The sequence below is a fragment of the Bombus pascuorum genome, chromosome 15, assembly GCF_905332965.1.
Source record: "Bombus pascuorum chromosome 15, iyBomPasc1.1, whole genome shotgun sequence".
Taxonomy (NCBI): domain Eukaryota; kingdom Metazoa; phylum Arthropoda; class Insecta; order Hymenoptera; family Apidae; genus Bombus; species Bombus pascuorum.
The window spans coordinates 4140954-4157869 of record NC_083502.1 but is presented as its reverse complement, the minus strand read 5'-3'; the positions used below and the strand labels follow the sequence as shown (position 1 = coordinate 4157869).

The window sequence follows — 16916 nt, the reverse complement described above, 5'->3', positions numbered from 1 at the left end:
TCGTATCGATAAATACATTTCTTGCCCCTTTATAACCTCTATTACATTTACAATGTTATTAAACAGCGATACGATAGAATTCAAATTTCGTACTAAAACCACATTTTTTTTCTTTGTTGATACATAAATCGTTCTAATTTTGACTATCGACTTTGAATCAACAGAATATACAGTTTGCTTACAAAAGTATTTCCGTATTTAGCATGAAAAACTTGTATATGTACGTTCAAATAAAAATTGCTGGAAACGAATTTAACATTTGGTAGAGACAGAGTTTCTGTATTCCATTTAAATAATCTTCTAACGTAATAATTATTTTAGAACAAACTTTAACTGAAGAAACTATGTATAACAGTTTTGTTATTGATATTTTATAAAATAAAATATATTGATATATTGATAAAATTCTTGAACAATTCTTTCTTTCCTGGAGCAATGAAACTAAACAGTTGTTGAGAAAGAGTTTTGAATTATGAGAAAATTTGTTCGATTAGATACATATGTATGTAACGTGAGGTTAGAGTACCATATGAAAAAAACCTAAGTAAACCTAACTTAATATGTGCATTGTCAGATTCGTTTAAAATTTTACCAATATAATCATAAGGATCGATCTCATTACAGTGTTAATGGAATTTGAAAATACCTCGTATAACACGCATGATATATTCATAAAGGATTTGTATAAGTGTTGGAATATCTTCGTGAGTCAGTGTATGTTGATTGTCTTAGATTATGAATATGCATTCTAGATTATAAATAATAGTGGAATGCGAAAATGGCCTGAGGAATATTTCAATATTAAGGATGACGTAGGATGACTAAGAGTGATATGAATGTTTATAAACTGCGTTATGTCGAGTTCCTTCGATTAATTAGAGTTGGACAGTTACCGATTGTGTAAAAGTTTGGTTATCGACAGGAAAATAAGCAATTTTATACGTGAAACGATAGGAAACCGCACCAGTTCCTCGTGATTATCGATTCTACTGTCGCATGGGTTGCATCAAGGTTTGTAGATATATGTGTAGGTGGTGTGACCTGTATCTGTTCCAATTTAAAAGCCCACCCTCGTCGGAGACTGTGACGTAGGGTCTTTGCACTTTTCAATCGTATCGAATTATTTCTAATTGATTCATTCTAATTAAGAAAAGGAAGAAATATAGAAAGAAGCTCTCGGGATATATATATATATATATACGAAACATATATATATTTCATAACTATTGCATCATGTTTCGTTAATATAACGCAATTTGTTGACTGTTTTTTTTTTTTTTTTATACCACTACTTTCGTATTTTATAAAATATTTAAAGTATTCGAACGAAATTCTTAAAAATTTCTGTGCAATCGCGATGGTCATTTTGTCTTTATAATATAGAAAATAAGGAACGTTTCAAATACATAATGGTTTTTTGGTTAATTAAGAAATTATCTGCGTGTACACATATTTATTTATACATATAGTTAATGGCCATTGAATATGTTATTGCAACAAATTTGGGACCTAATTTATAGGTTATTAATACACCACGGAATTTTATGCATTTTTGGGAAATCTAGTTTTTTAATTCCTAATTTTTATTTTATATACCTAAATCAATATATTTATTCTAATGTTTAATAAACGAAACAAATTTCCATTTAGAATCTATTTCTATAGTCATCTTTGTAAAACTGCATAGACATCCGCGGTCTAGTTATTAAATACGTTTGTGCGATATCATTTAAAACATAAAAAGAGTAAAGGAATTGAAAAACACGAGTCACTCTTATTGAAGGAACCACTATTGTAGAACAAAAATTACTCAAGAGAATTCGAGACAGCAAAGGAAATCAAATTATACAATATTTTGGAGAATAATTGGCATTTTTTAATTTTAATTTTTCAATTCTCTTGGATCATGATGCACTATGAGTAATTTCGCGATACTTTGTTTAATATTAACGCATTGCAAAGTTAATGATCGTTTTATTATTTTACGTAGTAGCATTTGTTTCAGCCAACCCCTGGTAAGCGAAAACGTTAACATTATATTTCGTTAGTAGTAAGAGCGCATTTCCGTTTTAACGGAACGGAACTCGCAGTCTTTCTTCCGGTCTGCTAATTTAGATAGCGAAACGAATTCCTGTCGACGAAACCTTCAGCAGGCTCGAACTCGTCCTTTTTCTCGAAAAAATTTCTACGAACAACTGCTCTCAACAATAAAACTAGAAATTCACTTTTTTCTTCGTTTCATAACCTATTATTAAACTCTGGATGATTATGCATTTATGAAAAATTTTAATGATCAAACATGTACAGTATTAACGACGTCGCAATAGTAGATTTTTTGTTGTCTTTAATTATAGTCGTAACTTTCGATGATACTAAATTTAGATGTGAATATGCGTGAGAGCTTGATAGTGAGGGGGTGAACAAGCGCGAGTACATTACATATGTTAAATAAATATACTGTATCATACACGCAAACCAAGTGTATTTCTCCATATTAAACAAATACGCACACACATATTTTTGAGAATATAATTAAAAAGGTAAAACGTTGGTAAGAAATTGTTTTACCTAGCAAGTATCATAGAAAGCGCTAGAAGTGTCCAAATACTTATGTACGGCAGTATAAATGAAACCACTTGTATATTTAAAAAGTATTACATGAGACAGTATCGAACTTTTGACGATCCAGAAATATCTCGATTACGAACGATGAATTATTACTATGATTGTTGATATTTTACTGGTGAAAGGTTCCCGATAAAAAGAAAGAGCAGAAATGTGTGCATATTTCGTGTCTCTTGATGGAAAATTTCATCGACAGTACGTAGAATGGTGCTATCTTTAGCACGACAACTGATCATCCGTGGCCTCCGAATGGGCATGCAATCAGAATGATCGCGAGGTCATCGGCTGGTAATCGAGTGCACGGCCGATCGATAGACAGAATCTCGAACGAAAGCTACCCAGCATGCATTGCTAGTGGGCATGTGCGAAGTACCGTCTAGTCGACTATCTACATCTTCTCGGTTCTACGATCGATTCGATTCGATTCTTCCTGGTCCTCGTATGTCGTTTATAACTATTGACTCAGGGGCGGAGGGATTCTGGTGTAGCAACAATAAAAGCAAGTATTCTTTATGAACTTCTTTTTACACTAATTATTGGTTATGTGGGCTTAGATCTTTCCGAGATGTAAATGGATAGTCTTGAAGTATAAATGTATCTTCTTTATTTCAGTTCTTCTTGTAGTTTATCGTATATTATACAAGTTCTGCGGTCATATTCGACAATCATTATTGACGTGCGGTACAGCGTCTGTCGCAGTCGTCAGAACACGAAAGAGAAATTTTCTTAAAGTTCGGTAGTTTACGCTGAGATTGAAGCTATTATCGAAAGGGAAAAATGAAAAATTGGAAAGTTCTAACGTTCGGGAGAAAAATTTATTTTGTTCGGGACAGACAAATTGAGTTTATACCTTTTAAGAAAATATTATAATGAACAAACAAAGAAAAATTTGAGATTCGTTCCTTGGAGAGATTTGTAACGAAGTGAATGGGCTTTGTTTGAAATTGATTGATCGGTTAGTTTTACGTGCATGTCAGTTTAAATAGTTATTAAACCAGGTAGCTTAAAAAATGTATACGTAACAAGAAGAATTGAAATAAAGGAAATTAAATTTGTACTTCAAGATTATATTTGCATTTCAGATATTAAATAATTGATAGTTATGCAATTCAGTAACTTCTTCCAATTTTCATTACATATTTGATGCTAGTCTTTTTTGATGAAATAAGGAAAATGATTTTAAATTTATTTAAATTTATTTATTTAATGGTCGGAATTTATAAAAAAAAGAATTAGGTCAGGTTAGGTTAGGTCAGATTAGATTAGGTTAGATTAGAGAATTACATAGTGAAAATTAGGGAAAGTCTATATAAACCGCATAATTATCAATCATTGTTTTTCCACAAGTTGCACAATCTGGACCCCTGTCCTTAGCTAACCAAAAAACATCTTAGATAATAAAATTAAAATCAAAAGTAATACGTATAAGAAAAACAAATTTTCTCTTAACGATGTACATTATTTTGCCGTAGTAAACCAGTAATGCAATTACTGGCATGATTTCCTTTCCTGATTATAACTAACCTCGCCTTCCTTCAAGAAAAGTCGATTATCAACGGCTGAGCCTGCTTTTTCCTAGGGAGAAAGGGGGATCTTAATTATTACGTCATGATTTATGCAATTTGTTAATAGAAGCTTCTTGCGTAATTTCAACGTGATGAATAGATATTTACGGAGATCCCCGTGGTTGCTATCGTGGTCGTTGTTAATCATATCGTCATTCAGAAATTGAGAAACGAGAAATTAAGGTGATTCACACCAGTCGCGGGGCTTCTTGCTTGTCACTAATCTAGGGATTTTTATACGTTTATAGGAAATTTAATTTAAGATTACTTTTATCCTTAAAAACGAATTTTCCGATAAATTCCTGTTCATTCACCCGGGATAAAATCATTCATTATGGTAAAGACAGTTTACGTAATTCTATTAATTCGACACGTAAACGTGCAGCAATGGAAAGTGCCTATGATAATCTATTCGAAGACACGTAAGTCGAGTCGTATAATTTATCTGCAAAGTGTAATTTGCTCGCGGGCATTGTACGACTAACAGTCTCGAAGATTTCTACCATCGATATTTCCTGTGTCTCTTCGCACGCTCCTTTTCCTTCTTGGATAATAATCATTGTCCTTCGGACTGTTCCATTTCGAATTCCTGCAATTATACGCTGGATTGGATTGGACTTCACTACTGTCGCCATTTTCTACGTAACTCCCGGCAGCGTGATTATTTAAAATTATCCAATGGAAAGTGGAAGACCACCCTTTCTAAAGTAACTTTTATCAAAAATATTCCGTATAAATAGAATACAAATTATCGTTCGAATTTTATTGCAGAAACGATTACCAACGTTCCTGGAGACAAGATTGTACTATACTTTCTAATTATAGCAAGACTGCAAAAGGAATAAGAGATATACATAAATGGAAACCACTGGAATTTTCTTTTTGATTATATGGGATTTATAAATTTATGAATAAAACTGAAGAAATACGTTGTTACTACTAACGCGGATTTTTATCCGATTATCTGGAATATCTGGAAGCACAGAAATACACAGAAATCGCGTAATATGTACAAATATATCGTGTGCTTGATGCAAGAAGTGGCAATGTCGTATTTTTGCAAAATTAAGTTAAGCCCGGTATTGAGTTTGCAAGCGATTGTATATTTTATACAAAAAACGGCAGTTTCAAATTCTATCTAGGAATCACTATAATGGCATTTATTGAAAATTTTTTATAAAATCAGCTATCTGCCAAAAATACCAAAGTCAACATAAAAAGCACGAATAGCATAAGCTTTAAAATTGTTTCTTTTTGTATTAGAAAAGAAATTTGAAACAGCAGAAACTTTTCTGTCGGATATTATTTGAACATGAATTTTTTAACGTATGTTTAAGTGTTAATATCTCAAGTTCATAAATACTGACGTTGGTACTTCTTGCAACAAGCCACAGATATAGAATATCCATAGTACTCATTATGATATTTAATAAGTAATGGAAATCTCTGTTTAGGTTCCATTTTTTTCATTTGTCACCACGAAAATTTGCATAAATATCCGCCAGCCTAACGATCATCGTAATCGAGTCTCATTAGAATACTACTAAAATTTCAAAATGTTTCATACTTTGTATGAACCAGCATATTAATTCATACAGTTGGGAACAAAGCTAAGTTTTCTAATTTTCTATTTTTATTCTCCAACTATGAACTATATTATCCAAAATATGTATTTGTATCGTTGTTGGAAATATGAAACGTATCAGGAGCCGACAGAAAGTTTGTAAAATGGAATGCGAGAAATAGAATGATGCAAGGTCGAGGTAACCAGATGTTCCTAATTTGCAATATATGAAAGTTTGTTTATTTTGATAATCCTCGCTTGTTACAGCTATCGTCTTACCAAAACACGTTATCGGTGACGCCCCCCATTCGAGTCTGGACTCTCGGGAGGAACATCTCAGCATGCACACCCCTTCAATTTCCAGATAAATTCCGATAATGATTGCGTTCTTCGCTACATTTAACGACCAATCTCCCGTTCTTCTCAACAACTGTTCGATTCATCAAGTTTCCTCTGTTCCAACGGCTATAAACATGTTGTCCATCAACGATACCCGCCACAATGTGCTTCTCGTTGTTTATTTATAAAGTCAGTTCGAAAACAAGAGGCGGAATGGGTCTCTTTCTATCGATTTTTATTCGAGGTTGTACATACATGGCAAGCTTTCCTTCCTAGGCAATTGCAAGATACTTGTAGATGCTATTTTGGTAACTTACAACGTGCTAAGCATATTATATTAGGAAAATTCTTAGCGAATTTTAAGAAAGATCCGTCGAGAATTGAATTTTTGTCATCTGTAATTTCGTTATTCTCTCCTAGAAAAAGTTCTTATCTTTTATCGAAAATTAATTCTTTCAAATAGTTTTTACGAGCTTCTAAAGTATTTCATTTCTTGTTTGTGTTTTCTGAATGAATTTTGTAAAGGCTAGAACAAATAACGTTGAAATTGTGTTGAGTAAATATCGAGATACATAAAAATGGAAGTGAACATTCTATGACTCAAAATTTCCTGGATGTATGAGGTTAAGTGTTATCTCATTGTAAAAAAGAAACCTATTTTATTAACAAATTTTCAGTTTGATTCTCTAAGGATAGTATTCCTATATTTGAATGTTCTATTATTTGATAGAAATTTATAATTGAAATTAACGAACTTTTTGGACAACCCGGCACTTGAACAGGTGTCTCTGGAAATACCTTTGAACAAATTTGAAAGAATTTTGTGAACCATTGGACTTAATTGACAAGAATTAGAAAGCATTTTAATAATTTCTATTCTGTATTTGCTTTACATATTGGTTAGCTCAAGTGTAGCTGTTTTCCTGGTCTGTAAAGAACAGATAAACAGTCGTGGAACCTGATATCGCAAGTCGGTAGCGGTGCCACTTCAAAATCTTGGACAACGAAAAGTCTTGTTTCCTCTTTACTTTAATTTTCTCGCTTTTTGCTAAATCCATTCAAATGGAATCTGTAACTATTCCTCTAACCTGATTTATCTTTTAGGGAGCCACCTGTTTCCTTTCTAATCCAATTCGAAGATTCCTAACCTATATTTTGGTTATTTTCTAGGGGGCGTGGTATAAGTGTGAAGAATTAGTTCTGCAGAGAAGCACTTGTAATTAGACTGCGTATATTTATGCAAATTCATACTTTTATAGTAACAAATAAGGGTGCTGTACCTACTAAATATTATAATATATGCTAAACTTTGCATATTTTATACACTTTCCATATTATGCACATTGTGTGCATTTTTAAACTTTTGGATTTCTCATATATACGTAAGAATTCGTAGTTTATAGTAAATATTGTATTAGGTTGTCCCAAAAGTTTCTTTCGTTTTGTAAGGAAATAATAAATGCACAATATTCTTTGTTTATATTATTTTATAGAATTTTATTATTCCAATAGAACAAAATGGATCATAATATTCTATAATATTATTATTGGAAGAAGAATATTCTTTAGAATATGTTGTAATATTTTAATGTTCTATATATAACATTTTAAAGTGCAATGTAAGATCAGATGTCAGAATTTGGATATACTATTAGAATCTCAGGTAAAAGGCAGGGAAGAAATAAGATTGATTTGCACTGTTAGAATCACAAGGAAAAGACTGCAGTGTAGGAAATATTAGCGCATTTATCATGTCGAAGATCTCACTTATACTTCTGAGCCCGTCTACCAGATTGTTACATGTACAATACATATAGACGAATGGCGTTGGTTGCACTTGTTACACCACTGGCAGAATGCAAACAGTAAACACTAAACTGCGTGGTTTGTGCCTTTTATAAATAGCAAGGAGCACTACTCAATGGAGACGGCTTGCGGTCTGTATTCGAGAGTACATTATTAGAAAAGAAGAAGCGTGACAAGGTCGAGCACTTGCCGAGACATGTTTTCCGTTTTGGCAACGGCTACGATGGACTTTTATTCTTTGAAAACAAACAAAGAATTTCATGCGAAAGATCACGTCGAGCACTTCTGCGCTCTCAGATTACATAAAATCTAATCTGAACAATGATAAAAGTTGTGTAAGACGTTCGAAGACCTTTTACAACGCCGGAGAAAACAGAAAGTAATTGAAGCGGAAGATTTGGATGAGGGAAGGAACGCACGTGGTGTGCTCGATATTCTTAGACGTCGGTTGCAAAACCGCTTGGCGATCTATAGCCCTTTGTCGGCTACTATACCTTCTTTCTTATACCTTCTAATTGTTATTGTGTCATTGGAAACCATCGTAAAATGCGTTCTTGCCGATATGGACGTAGGGTTTTAATTTTAGACCCCTTTGCTTCCATACCAAGTGGTAGAACGTCGTCTTCTAGGAAAGATATTTCAGTTCAAATAAACGGATCGTTCCATTCCGTGTTTAGAGAATGAATGGGACGGGGAGACGCGATTGGAAGCCATGAATCATTCGCGGAAAACTAGTTCTATGCTCTGTTCCGTGTTTCTTTACACAGATCCTATATATATGGGCAATGTAAAATAGAATGAGTGTCTCTTTCGTTTGAAGGTCAGTTTCTCGACCACGAGATTTTTCATCTGCTATGGTAGAAAACAACGGTTCGATCAATAGTGTAGCCTGTCGGGATGAGAAGGAAACGATAGTACTCTGTCGAGATGGTAGATAGCCCTTGATGGTTTCACTGGAAACGGCTTGGAAGAGATAATGACTAATCTTGGTCTTCTTTTAATTGCTACTGGTCCCGAGAACAATGAGAAAGCTTATGGGTGGTCGTCCTCTCAGGGAAGAAGTAAAAGAAAATCCTTGGTTTACTATTTATGAAGATTCTTTATCACGCCATCTCTTCTACCTTACACAACTTTACTATGGTGTGCATATATTGTGTCTACTTCTAACACGAAGAAGAAACTATTCTCATTGAACTAAACTAAAAAAAGAAAAGGAAAAAGGGAGTCTTTTTATCTGTATAGGTTTGATTTTCTCAAAAATGAAGCGTCGTACGAAAAAATATTTTTGACTTACTTTTTCACGTAGAATCGCATCTTTCACGATTCTTGGGGTGCTCTGTATAATAAATTACTGTAATACATTACTGTAAATATAAATTATTATAATGAATACTAATGTATTTTGAATAAGTATTAAAAGTAGAGAAAGTAATTTTATTAGAAAAGGAGAAAGAAATTCGTGACTATAAATAATTGGAGACTCGTTATTCTCTGTTTCAGACTTGGTGCGGTGCACGAACGAACCCAACGTGTCGATACCTCAACTGGCGAATCTGTTGATAGAACGGTCGCAGAACACGAACTGGACGGTCGTTTTTAAAGCTCTGATCACGGTGCACCATATGCTTTGTTACGGCAATGAGGTAAAGGCCCCGTATCTGCAATGCAGAAGAGGATACAGGAGTACCCATGAGTGGCTCTCTCGATAAAATGACTTCTCAAAAGCAATCAGACGAACTGTCTTTCCCTTTGCCTCTTGATAAATGCCAATTTAGGAACGATATGGTAGCGAATATCTGATTACTTAATTGTAAAACACGAGAAACAATTGTACTTCCATATTCTTTTTAATTGGCTCTCCATTATGATGATTTTCTGTTACTTGAATATTATGCTTTATCTTATTCTTAAAGTTCAGTCAATTTATGATAACATTCTATAGTTTGATAAATTGAATAAATGTTTAAAGTCACTTAGCTTTTAACGTCCCAATAATCTATGAAATATATTTATCTATTTAATATACTTGATATAAACATAATATTGTTTGCAATTTTTAAGGCTAAATTGCAACGAACTGTTAGTATGGAATTTTTAATTGACAACATGAAATAGAATGTTTGGAGTATTATTTACATTTGTCGAGAGGTTGTCTAACTCATTTTGGTTCAGTAATGAGTTGAAGAGGGGAAGTGTCGTCGCCCTTGCCAGTCGCCTGTGCGTGAATGTGCACGGGGTCGAATAGCATGAGTCCGTGACCAGAGTCTAACATTTACGGTTTGCACATGCAATTCAATAGAACAGCAACTGTAACATAGTCATTTCCTTGGACAGAGCCACAACGGCGACAATAATGCTACTAGTAATGCGAGCGACGATGTGTTTTAAAATATTGCATACATTGTTCGCCATAATTCGTCATGGAACTTTAATAGGATATACTTAATCAAATTTTTAATTATTTCTATTATTTTAATAATTTTCTTAGAAATTATTAAATATAAGGAATTATAAAAATTGTATGTCACTGTTGAAATAAAATTAGTTGGTTACTTCAACTTATGTATATTATTAAGAGATGAACATAGTGTACATAACAAGAACAAAAATATATATATATCAGGTGATCCTAAAAAAATAAAACTTACAAGTGCAATGACCTTTCTGTTGCAGAGGTTTACACAGTATCTGGCGTCCAGTAACAGCACGTTTCAACTCAGTAATTTTCTCGATAAAAGCGGCGTTCAAGGTGACCACAATGTTTAAAAGAATCTTCTTGCATTAACTTCTGCCGAGTGGTTCAATTAGATGGTCGATTCCGGTCATCTCCCTATCAATGTTCATTGCTCCTTATTCTTTTTATCTTAACAGTGATTTTAAATAAATTGTAGTATTTTATTTAAAACGGTTAAATCTCTTTAAAAAAGACGTTGCAGTATAAAATTTAAATATTAATAAAGAAATGAATAAGAATTAAATGGAAGTTTGCAAAAGCTGTGAAATAAAATTTTTGAAATATTTTAATACGAGAATGATGAAATGTAAAAAATTATGGGAGAGTAGAGTAACTTGTTGTATGCTACAAAAATTATCGCTATTCGAATCCCAGATATTTTAGAGAAATTTTTAATTGAATTGAATTTTAGCTATATACATTAACCGAATGATAATCGCTAAAATAACTATTAACGAATGAATTTAATTAATTGATAATTGTATGATTTACTTCAAAATTGCAGGCGATTAATTTGATAAATTAAAATCGCGTTAGACAGTGATTTAATTGAACCATTATCCAGGTAGCATGGAATTATTTTTGTTGTTGCTTTCGTCTTATACAATCTGTATACTGTATAATCTCTTAACTTTACCAAGAAGTAAAAAAGATATATCCGAATGCAGCATGCACGCGAGCACATAAACTTTAGCGATTCAACACCTTAATTGCAATATTTTATTTTAAAACATAATAGAAGATATGTGTTTCTTCGCTCCGTCAAAAGGATTAAAAATGTGAAAGCTAATTTGCAGCTAAAGTATTGAAATCGGTTATTAACATAATTAATATCAAGATATTGTCAAAATCAAATAATTAGTTATATGTATACATATAGTTAAGGTATAACTGTTTCTAACAACACCATCGCCTTTATTCTGGAATCAGCAATTTAATAATAAGTTCTTCCTGGCTAACTTCCTACCATTATGCAGCTATGTATGCGTATCTGGCATTCATCTATGATTTACTAACCTGGAACTAATTTTCTCTCTATTTGGGCACAGCAGGAGCTCGTATTGGTGAGTTAAAATATCTTTCGATTTCCTTTCTCTGTGAATGTTCTTTCTGTATTACTATCCCTAACTATAACTTAATATTCTGTTTAACACTTTGCAAACAAATTGGATAATAAAAAAATGTTGAGCAAATTTTAATCCTGAATAAAATTAACAATTAGTTTAATTCCTAGTTACTATTTATTAATGATATTAAACTATACAACAGGAAATAGAAAAATTGTATCCTCCGTATTCCAGACTACTATTTAAAATTTATGATGCCAGTTGTGTGATTAAGTATCATGCAATAAATTCCCTGAGGAAATCAACATTGCACTTGTGATTTCTAGCACTAATTAAATTGACATCATCACACATTTCTCCTGAAATATGCGTTCAGGTTTCATGTAGGAGGTGAAGATGAATATGTTCATAATTTGCGTGTCGCACACATTTTTCACGTTACAGGCTGAAAGCGTATCAAGATCGATAATTCTAACAAAATCTATGCCTGCTTTCATTTGCATGTATGCAAATTTTTGCACTTGCACAATTTCAATTTTCAGTTCATCTTACCTCCTTTGGGAAAAGACTGGGTGTTTATTTATTTCATTAACTATACCCTGAAGTTTCTTTGGATTCTTGTATAATAATATGGATAAAGGATAAATTTATCTTCTAAATTGATCTTTTTTCTGTCATTAGGCTATGACATGTCACCATTCATTAGGAGATACGCGAAGTACCTCAATGAGAAGGCTCTTTCTTACAGGACCGTAGCGTTTGACTTTTGCAAGGTGAAAAGAGGGTAAGCGATCAACTTTGATTCGTAAAAATGAAAGAGAGCTACTCGTACTTGTAGCAAATAATTTATTTTGAAATTGTGTTTTAGGAAGGACGACCGTACTTTGCGCACAATGAACGCTGAGAAACTGTTGAAAACCTTGCCAGTTTTACAGTCACAGTTGGATGCTCTATTGGAGTTCGATTGCACCGCTAATGATCTCACCAACGGTGTCATAAACATGGCTTTCATGCTCCTTTTCCGGGATCTGATTAGATTGTTTGCCTGTTACAATGATGGCATTATTAACTTACTAGGTAGTATACTTATAATTTAATATTTTCTATGTCATCTTTTGAGAGAAATATTTAATTGTTGGTCCTAATTTTAGAAAAGTATTTTGATATGAATAAAAAACAATGTCGCGAAGCTCTGGACTTGTACAAAAAGTTCCTCATACGAATGGATCGGGTGGGTGAATTTTTAAAGGTTGCCGAGGTAAGTTGAATTAGCTTTTACGTATGAATCGCATAATTATGCTCCAAAAATTTGTCGAGATTAATTTTTGTGCTTCTCCTTAGAACGTTGGCATTGATAAAGGAGACATACCTGATCTAACAAAGGTAAGAAATATATCTCAATTGGACTTAAATAGCGTGTAACGTTGAGTTCTATAAGAAAGTATATTTGTGAAATTTTGAAAATGGACATTTCTTAGGCCCCTAGTAGCTTACTGGATGCGTTAGAGCAGCACCTTGCCTCCTTGGAAGGAAAGAAGGGATCTGCAGCAAACACTCCAACACAGTCTGCAAGGTGTGTTAATTATAATTCGTACAAACATATAAAACCTATGTTAACGTTCAGAGTAGGATTAAATTCACTAATTCTAAGGAATATTTTGCGATTTGTCTGTTAACAAAATGTTATACATGATACGCATATTGTATAAAAATGCTACGAATAAGGTATTTTCACTTGGAAAACAATATTTTCTATAGAATTATCATGGTTCAAGAAACACAATATCGCATATTTAGGCATCGAATCCTATCAGACTATTTCCTTTATTACTATTCTATTGCAAATTCAACGCAAAGATGCAAATCCCATTTATCATCCAATCGTTAATCATATTACTCTCCTCGCAAAATGTTTTGTAAATTGTAAGGTAAAAGGTAATGTTGGCGTTTCTTTTCTATTGCTTGAGAACGTGCGCTTCTTTTTTCGTTCAGGAGATTCTTTACTTCATTCCTTCGTTTCCTTCGTTCTTCATTGTCTTCTGTTTTGCGGGCTATAGTGTCAACTATGTTTGGTATCAGATCAGTTTGTTATTGCTTCTTATGATTTCTAGAGATTTTGTTCCAAGTCTTCTACGGAAATTTCACTTAGCTTACTGCTCAAGAGATTACATTTTATCACAGGCATTTTTTAAAATGGTTTATCGCTGATTATTGCACGATTATCTATGTTTCTGTTGATTCACGGTGTGATCACCATCTCGGTGATATATATATATATAATTTTTAACCACTTGCGGCGAGAGCGCTTAATAATATTTTAAATCTCGTTTACAATATAAAACTAAGATACGGTATTTTCCAGATAAATGATCGCATTTTTGATTAATATTTTTATCCTGATTAACCGATCATAAATAGATCAGTTTTTAGATCATTTATTCGGAGACTATTATGTTTTCTGCGCAATGAGCTACCAAAGTTCGTACAACAATAACAATCTCTATAATCAACATTTATTTCCAATTAACACATTCTTCAAACAATAAAATAGCCAATTTTGAATATAAAATTAAAAGCTAGGTGATATTTTCTTGCACATATGTCGTCTGTATATAAGCGTGCGTACCGTAGCAGTAGCAAACGAGAAAGTGTGTGTGTGTGTGTTTTTTTTTTCTTTTCCCTTCTTTCTTTTTCGTTTCTATTGTAAGACATGTTAGGTAGTATTACTCAACTTAATTGCTTGTGTGAGTTGATTTGAAAACGTACGTAGTGAAAGATATATGTGTATAAAAAGAACACATTAATGTCTGTGGATAAAAGAAAGAAAGCTAGTGTTACGCATGTACAATAATTATATATTTATGGAGCATATCTGTATGTACGTTTGGGTGAAAGAGCACTGAGTAGCTGAATTTTTTACACATCGTTGTTATCTTTATACGTACTACACTGTTTCTTTTTTTTTTCTTTGTCTTCTCCTTTGTTTTCAATGATCAACGTTCCTTTTCGCTCCTTTTTCGCTCCTTTTTCGTTCCTACGGCCACACTTATCTTCGCTGCTGAAAATGGCTTTTCTTCCTTTTTTCTTCCTGTGTGAATCCACACCACTCCATCGACACACATCCATCGCCCAATCATTACCCGAGCAGCAATAGAACGAATGTAAAGTCGGGAGTGTCCGCCCTGTCTTCCACCAGTACTGCGTTTGGAACAGCAGCCAGTAATAATCGCCTCGACCATGCCGGAAATGGACATATCGATGAAGCACTACGGCAGCAAGCCCTCGCGGAAGAGGAGGCTGCTATGAATCAGTACAAGGTACTGAAAAATTTTTTATTCCAAGACCACATGTGAAACACGTGATAAGTCACATTTCCTGTCTTTTATAGAAGAGCAATTTTATAATTCAATTTTATAATTTTATAATTCAATACGTTGTCAACCAATTCCACGTCAAAACTACCTTTTCATTTGATAATCCTCTTGAACATTTCAAAGATATTAAAGATATTAATTATGCAGCTTAATATTAATTAAGTGAAGCTAAGATAACAATTATATTAATATTATTCGTTTCTTACAAAACATTATGGATTTATTATCGATTTTCGAAAAGCTTATACTTTTGGATCTATCATGTTATTCTCTTCTTCAGCTACTTCATATTAAAATACTTCTTTTTAACTACCAAGTGTCATAAAAGTCATAAAAACCAACAATTTTATATGGATTTACCATATTTTTCCATGTGGTCTTCATTTATTGTAGTTAGATTGTAAGACTTAGAGGCTCAGTTATTATAAAAAAACTATTGGTTCCATAGCTTACCTGATTTCCTTATTCTAGGCGAAAGTGCAATCCCCATCGAGCGGACCTAGTACGAATCCCTTCCTCAGTTCACCGACCAACAACGCTAATCAACCAATAGTAGATCTATTCAGTTCACCATCAACGACAACGACAGCTGAAAGTCAGGTAACTAGGAACTTCCCCCTTTTTAGAACGCATAATGTCCTTTGTCTCCATGATAATTTCTTTATAAATTAAATTTTGTTGTTTTCAGCCGCAAAAAGCGTCAGACGATCTGCTCCAATTAGCAGGGAATCCTTTCGCGGATATGTTCGGAACGCCACAGCCTGCAACTGCATCGACCGCACAAACGCAGAACAACATGTGGATGACTAACGGTAACGGTAAATATGAGTATTTTATTTTATGTAATTTAATTAATTATTTTATTATTGTATCTTATAATAGAACAAAAACGATACTAAACCTTTTGTTCTCTTTTATTTATTATCACTGTACATTTTTATTTGGCGATTATTGTACGATGATTATGTTCTTTGTGTTATTTCATCGGTCTGTTTTTATTTTTTGATTTGTAGGTTTCGCCGCAGTGCCCCCAGCAAATAATAACTTTGTTACAGATAACAGTTTCTCTTCCGTATTTGGTAATCAAGACTCGAAATCTGGTGAGTACTTGATCCGACCTATCTCGCTGGTTTACGAGATAAAGATTTTTAATTATCTCACTTATCAAGTTAAATGCACTGTATCTTCTTTTTTTCACATTCACACTGTACATGTATATATTCATCTCTTTTTATGGTGAAGGATTTCTTGCTTCAGATTTTGTATCATACATTTGCATCTTACTAAATCGTTTAGATTCATTGACGATGCCTGGGCAAGTTAATCCTGAAAAAAAAGGTTGTAGCAATATGCCAAGAACAATTCGATTAAATTGAATCTTTGGATACAGTGGGTAGTTTTTATTTTGTGATCAATCTCAAAATGAATTCTTTAAAAACCTTTGGGGTTAACCTCTCAAGTATCACAGTATTGCTAATGTAATAAGAGGCATTGTTATTTAAAGAATATGAAAACCATGGAGAAGGAGTACAATAAATCACATTCCTGCTTTTTATAGGAAAGCAGTTTTAACATTTAGTATGCTTTCATGTTACCAAAATTGTCTTTTCATTTGGTCCTGGAGTTAAGCATGTGTTTTTTATTCCTTTCAAAATTTTCAAAATACTTCTCATTGTAACATAAAAATATTACAGATATGAAAATGTTGCTTGTCTTAATAATTACAATTTTTAGCTCCCATAAAACTTCGTCAACTTATTAGATACTTTTAAAGGATTAACATCTTTGAGACTAACAGATTTGTTAGATCTGTTTGATCATAAAGTGGCATTAAAATCAGAA

At 33.0% G+C, this 16916-nt stretch overlaps 1 protein-coding gene and 1 long non-coding RNA gene across 24 annotated transcripts in view; both read left to right on the top strand.

Annotated features, from left to right (window-relative positions):
* Positions 1-16916, top strand: part of LOC132914846 (phosphatidylinositol-binding clathrin assembly protein LAP) — a 32113-nt gene that overhangs the window by 5085 nt on the left and 10112 nt on the right. For 9 of the 23 annotated variants that reach the window (XM_060974316.1, XM_060974314.1, XM_060974318.1 and 6 more), the window contains exons 2-13: positions 9400-9542; positions 10573-10648; positions 11683-11697; positions 12382-12484; positions 12569-12777; positions 12852-12958; positions 13042-13083; positions 13179-13273; positions 14849-15017; positions 15546-15674; positions 15763-15892; positions 16088-16174. In XM_060974316.1, coding sequence (XP_060830299.1) covers positions 9400-9542; positions 10573-10648; positions 11683-11697; positions 12382-12484; positions 12569-12777; positions 12852-12958; positions 13042-13083; positions 13179-13273; positions 14849-15017; positions 15546-15674; positions 15763-15892; positions 16088-16174 — 1305 coding nt within the window. The remainder of the gene's footprint in view (positions 1-9399; positions 9543-10572; positions 10649-11682; positions 11698-12381; positions 12485-12568; positions 12778-12851; positions 12959-13041; positions 13084-13178; positions 13274-14848; positions 15018-15545; positions 15675-15762; positions 15893-16087; positions 16175-16916) is intronic. The other 14 variants (XM_060974308.1, XM_060974328.1, XM_060974327.1 and 11 more) reach the window with 6 other exon arrangements.
* On the top strand, positions 4718-6159 carry LOC132914885 (uncharacterized). The gene is made up of 3 exons (XR_009659708.1): positions 4718-4875; positions 4962-5953; positions 6022-6159. It is a non-coding gene; the product is annotated as an uncharacterized LOC132914885 (long non-coding RNA).